This window comes from Borostomias antarcticus (genome assembly GCF_949987555.1).
Source record: "Borostomias antarcticus genome assembly, chromosome: 7".
In the NCBI taxonomy this organism is placed as follows: domain Eukaryota; kingdom Metazoa; phylum Chordata; class Actinopteri; order Stomiiformes; family Stomiidae; genus Borostomias; species Borostomias antarcticus.
Genome location: NC_140240.1, coordinates 25284258 through 25290578, shown reverse-complemented (window position 1 = coordinate 25290578; position 6321 = coordinate 25284258). Strand labels below are relative to the sequence as shown.

The window sequence follows — 6321 nt, the reverse complement described above, 5'->3', positions numbered from 1 at the left end:
GAACTCACAAGTGCATCTTCTTTCTAAAACAAGTGACTAAGAGCATAATCTAGTGCTGAAGGCAAAGTGCAAGAATAGCAATCTAAAGTACAGTGCAATACAATACAATACAATACAATACAATACAATGCAATAAGTGCTTAGGAGGGAGGATTGTTGTAGTACTTCTTGAAGAGATGAGTTTCGAGCCTGCGACGAAAGATGGGCAGCGACTCTGCTGTCCTGACATCAGTGGGCAGTTCATTCCACCACTGCGGGGCCAGGACAGAGAAGAGCCGTGACCGTGTCGATCGACTGCAGGGGCCTCGGAGTGACGGGGCAACCAGACGCCCTGAGGTAGCAGAGCATAGCGGTCGGGAGGGGGTGTAGGGTTTGACCATGGCCTGGAGGTAGGAGGGGGCTGTTCCTTTCATTGCCATGTAGGTTAGTAGCCTATGTTGTCGGGTGGACATCAAATGAATATGACTACAGTGATAAATGAGAAATAAAAAGTTAATTTCATTGCATGAATGGTTTATTTACAGTTTGAGGTAAAAAGACACTACTTTTTACGACTGCATTGATCCAATTATATACTGTTTCATATCAAAGTTTGTCAAATGAGGAATTTACTTACTACTTAGCCTACTATTTACCAACCGTTTCGAATCTTTGCGCTTCTCTGCGGACCAGCTGTTGATGAATGTCGGTTTAAGGACTGCGACGGATGTGGTCAAATGTGAAGGCGCCATGTCATGACAAGGTAGTATGTCCCAATTGGATGCATACTGCATGAAAAGTGCATAATTTCCAGGGGCAGCTGTAGTACATACTGGTAGTAAAAAGTAGAAGTATGCGATTTGGAACGTAGCCACATACATGGACACAAGTGTCACGTATAGACGCGGCTGCAGCCCTTAAAAATAGTGAATGCTTGATGTACTCCTCTACAAAGGTTATCATACAAATAAATAATGTTGAAATATATAGGATGAAGAAAATAGCAATATGAATTTTCCCACCCAGATGATACCTGTGGGTGGTCTGGCTCATGGACTAAAACACAATAACAACAATACATCCATCAACACATCCATCAACACATCCATCAACACATCCATCAATACATCCATTAATACATCCATCAATACATTCATCAATACATTAATCAATACATCTATCAATACATCTATCAACACATCCATCAATACATCCATTAATACATCCATCAACACATCCATCAACACATCCATCAATACATCCATCAATACAACCATTAACACATCCATCAACACATCCATCAACACATCCATCAATACAACCATTAACACATCCATCAATACATCCATCAATACATCCATCAACACATCTATCAACACATCCGTCATTCATTAATATATCCATCAATACATCCATCAATACATCTATCAACACATCCATCAACATCATACAAGACCAATAGTACCTCCACAGAACATAACATCAGCAATGCTCCTCATCAATACCCCCTCATCAATATTCCCCAACTATCATAACATCAGTCACGTCACCATACAATTCTGTTGTAATCGCAACATCAACAATACACCAACAAAACATTAAGCTTAAACCCCCCAACACGTGAGACATAAATGCCATAGAAACCCAAATCAGAGAAACCGCACCATGTTCACAAAATAACGTCCCAAAAATGCACCACAAGATGGCGTCCTCACACTGCTTCACCTGCTGGCCCGCCCTTCCCTCTGGGAAATGTGTTAGTAGGTATGAGTATTTTCGTATTTGCATAGTATATTCAATAAATTAGATTAACTGAAAATTGTGAAGTTGTGTGCCATTATTCATCCATTATGCATCCTCTAGCTAAATTATTACTAATGTATGAAGTATTTACTTTGTATAGGGCTTGGGAAAATGTAGTCCCAGACACGACCATCTTGTTTCTATACAGGTGTATCTATTTGTCTGATTGGCTCTACTGCATAGAATCCTATGCAATCAGAGAATAGATACACCTGTGTAGAAACAAGATGGTCGTGTCTGGGACTACATTTTCCCAAGCCTTATTGTAATATGTTCCAATAACGGAAGCAGGACTGAAATCAGTTCACAGAAAGGTCACAAGGTGGCAGTAAGAGACCACAAATAAAATTGTACTGTAGACTAATACTGTTATTCTGCTCATCGTTTGTCCTACATTCATTGGACAACACAAATGCAATTAAGTTGTATGTTTATTTGGTTAAGATGGTATCCTCTGAAATAAACAGCATGAATAATGTATTAAGCTGACGCTGTTCTAATTCATTTCATGGCAATTTGCCACAAGAAGAGTGTTTAGCCAATGTATAGCTCGCCCTGGTACAGCACGTTAGTGAGACGGGAGCTGTATGACCACTGGCTGTAGCAATTGACCTCCAAATTATATATATTTTATAAATACCCGTAAATGTAAAATAATAAAATATATTCTTGTAATTTAATTATATTATGTATGTATGTATGCATGTATGTATCTATGTATGTATGTATGTATGTATGTATCCTATATTCAAGCATCCTGTGTGTAATTTTCTTGTAATTTAATTCTATCTATTATGTATATTCTCTATTACCATGTACTTTTTCTCTGCTGAAACCCCAAATTTCCCCTACGGAGATTATTAAAGTATCTTATCAACTTTGCTGGCTGACAATGTTGGATGCAGTTTGTTGAACAAACCTTATGTTGGCAACAGTTCATAATGTCCATCTCCAAACCATGGGAATATTTTCAGGATAGGTTTCATGGAGCTCTGATGGTGGAATCCATTATGATGTGGTTCTATGATGAGACTGAATCTATGAAGATGTGTAATAAACCGATTATTACAATCGGCTTCCCAGATGCTCAAAGCACAATTGCACAATTTGGATAGTGTTGGTGTGCAGTACTGAAATTCTCACTATCAGTCAAAACACACAGTTAAGACGGTACAGTTGTAGTTTAATATAGTCTTTATTTTTCTTAAACAAAATTTAAGTAAAAACTTTATGTAGAAAGACATATTCCCTATCAGTAGTTTACTGTTTTTATCCAATGTTCTTGGTAGTGAGAACGCCATCAGTTAGGTTGCCCTGTTATCCTTCCGTACGAGTCAAAGCAGACAGCCAGAGAATACACCACAGAGTCAATACTAAGTCATCAGCTAACTCACGCTGACCGAAGACTCTCCGGTCACAGCGGGAGACGGTTAGCGGCGGATAAGTGTTAGAAGCACAGTTCAAACGGCGAGCGTCCGTTACAGAGGCGGGAAAAAAAAGAAAATGGTGAGCGGTGCGAGAGCTGTGCACGTCTGAGTCACTCTCTGGCAGTGTTTGCAACTCAACTGTTCTTTATCAAATAAAAACAAGCGAAAAGAAAGAAACTACATGATTATCATCACGAAATAAAAATCTCTTTGGCATAGATTACCCACCCAAAAGCGTACATACCCTTAAAAGGTACTAAAAACCTATGTGCATCATCATCACCGGTATTATGAAACAACACAGATAAGCCCTGTTAGATTACGAGTCCCACAGTCAGTGATAATAATTGCATATATTACACCGGGGTGAGCTGAGGGTCTGAGACTACCAGCTACGACCCCCTACTGATCCCTCCGGGTGACCTTTTATCTTCTCTTCCTCTGCTTCACCCCATCTTCTAGCCTCCCTTCTCAGGCTCTCATCCCTTTCGTTTCTGCAGGGGAAAACATGACATTAGATACCATTCATGAGCAAATTCAATGTGTGTGTGTGTGTTCTACTGACCTTCGTCCTAATATTGGTTATAAGGTGGTCTCATGTCATAGGCCATGCCACCTTGGTAGTCTTCGGGCATGCCCATGACCATCTCTCCGTCCATGCCGTCCATCTCTCCTTGGTACCCGTACGCCGGGTAGCGATTGTCCAGCTCTGCGACAGAGGAACGCAGGGCACAGCACATGGTCAACACCACACGGTCAACACCACACGGTCAACTCAACCTCCAGGGACTCGGAAGAACTAGAAGAGGTCTTATATTGTCAGGATGTATGCCTTTTCTTATTCTGCTGGCCATACCAAGGTTATATCAACGTCTTTTGTCGGATCAACCGCTTGTCATTTACATAGGTGTTTTATAATGTGTTAACATTTGAACATGATGTATCGCATAAGCCTAGCTGAATGGCCTTAGCGTGCCTTTTCAAAAAGTTGGCAAATGAAAGATGGACTTTGTGACAGCGGAGGTGGGGAAAGCAGGGGCTGAGGCTGTGGGGGGGGGGGGGCTGGAGTGGGCGGGGCAGCTCTGGGAGATGTCAGGAGGACGCCGAGAGATGCTCCTCGGTCACTTACTTCAATATGTGAACTTGAAAAGAACAAGAACCTAAACACGGAAAAAACAGCGAATGTCGCTAGTCGTTTCTAAAAGGCCAACCACCCCCCCCCCCGCCCCCGCTGTGGAGCCGAGAGCTTTGTGTAGCGATCAGGAGGAAGAGGGAGCAGAATCTTGGCAGCTTAGAATCGACTTAATCCGCATTTCTCCTCACGCCGCCCACTGCTTACAATAGCGGCCCCCCAGCCCGGCCCCCCAGCCCGGCCCTGCGAAGCTCTTCACATCCTCGTTTCCAAAAACAACACTTCAGCCGCCCTGCTGGCAGAAGGGAAGGCGGAGCTGACGATACGTCGCTCTGGCGGCAAAGGATCCAATGACCAGCTGCGCATTCAGTTCGCTTATGAAACATTAAAACCACCCAAAAAAGTAAACAGTCTTTGTCTGTGGTGTTTGAACGTTTTTCCTCGGGGATATAAAACGTCTAATCCCGTTGAGAGACAAATACTGTGCATTAGGCCTACTTAATAAACCTCTAGACTTGAACACGCAGTATTGGTGATACAGCGATGCCAGCATGCAGGCCGGCTACTCAACACCAGTGTGTGTGTGTCTGTGTGTGTGTGTGTGTGTGTGTTATGGCTGTGGAATGTGCCGGGTGGGCATCTTTCAGCAAGAGGGGGTTAGTTACTGACCATCAGCTGGGTAGCCCTCCTCCATGGGAACGTTGTTGTGTGCCTGGGGAGCAGTCACAAGAGGTCAAAGGTTAAAACAAGTCCATGTATGGACACCATCATCTGTCACTTTGTATTGATCAATTCAAAGTTTCTTCCATCATCCGTACACATATAAGACATCGAAAACAAAATATCAACTCTGTAGGACACAAAATAAACATGACATCGATTAAACATGACATCATAATACGATGACATAACACTCCACGTAGCTGGCTTCATTTATTTCAAAGCTTAAGATAATTTCGTTGTCAGAATGCAATGGCTCCCTCCGGGCTGCAGAGGGCGCCAGGACACAGCGCGCAGTCGCTCACCATCTCCCAGGCGGCGGGGTCGTGTTTGAAGAGGGAGTGCGTTAGCTCCACGGACACGCGCTTTTTGTAGTCGGGGTTCTTGTCGTCAGAGATGCGGAAGAGGACGGCGGCGGCGTACGTGGCTGAGGGGAGAAGAGGATTATGGGGGATTATGTGGCGATGAATTCAAGTCAGTTGGTGAAAATAGTCAGATGATTGTCTCATAAACCTGGTAGTATGCGGCGAAGCTTCGAGTACGTGTGACGGGAACAGATCTAACCTTATATATAGGTTCCTCACATGAGATCTCTGTATATAGGTGTCTCGCGTGCAAATTCTGTCCACAAAAGGACATGGTGGTCCAATTCGTCCACTTCCTGGACTTACATATGTATCCTTCTCTCCACAGGTAACCTCTACAACCTTCCTTTAAGTCATCTCCCATCCAGTCTCGCATAGCCAGACCTATCTCCACACCGTGCGTGTGTATGTAAGTGTGCGTGTGTAAGTAAGTGTGTGTGTATGTAAGTGCGTGTGTGTATGTAAGTGTGTGTGTGTATGTAAGTGTGTGTGTGTGTAAGTGTCTGTGTAAGTAAGTGTATGTGTATGTAAGTGTGTGTGTGTGTAAGTGTGTGTGTATGTAAGTGTGTGTGTATGTAAGTGTGTGTGTGCGCGCCTCACCGATGCCCTCGTTGTTGGAGTGCAGCAGTTCCATCAGGGGGGCGGAGGCCCCCTCGGCGTCGATGGCCTCGGCCGACTGTTTGTCCAGCGCCAGCTCGCACAGCGCGCCGGCCGCCACGCGCTTCACGTTCTCCACCGGGGAGTACAGCAGCTGGGGGGGAGGTTAACGTACGGATTCACGACTTGCAATAATTACTTTGAACGTAGGTAGTCGGTGTACTGCTACTCCAGAACCCACAAGTGCATCTCCTTTCTAAAACAAGTCACTAAGAGCATAATCTAGCGCTAAAGGCAA

The 6321-nt window shown here is 43.9% G+C and overlaps 1 protein-coding gene across 2 annotated transcripts in view; it reads right to left on the bottom strand.

Annotated features, from left to right (window-relative positions):
• Nucleotides 1–2958: 2958 nt before the first annotated feature.
• The window catches only part of jupa (junction plakoglobin a), a 23446-nt gene continuing 20083 nt past the window's right edge, over nucleotides 2959–6321 (bottom strand). For both annotated transcript variants that reach the window (XM_084441290.1, XM_084441291.1), the window contains 5 exons: nucleotides 6027–6177; nucleotides 5367–5488; nucleotides 5011–5053; nucleotides 3775–3918; nucleotides 2959–3703 (listed from right to left, as the gene is read on the bottom strand). In XM_084441290.1, coding sequence (XP_084297416.1) covers nucleotides 3782–3918; nucleotides 5011–5053; nucleotides 5367–5488; nucleotides 6027–6177 — 453 coding nt within the window. In that variant the 3' untranslated portion in view covers nucleotides 2959–3703; nucleotides 3775–3781. The remainder of the gene's footprint in view (nucleotides 3704–3774; nucleotides 3919–5010; nucleotides 5054–5366; nucleotides 5489–6026; nucleotides 6178–6321) is intronic.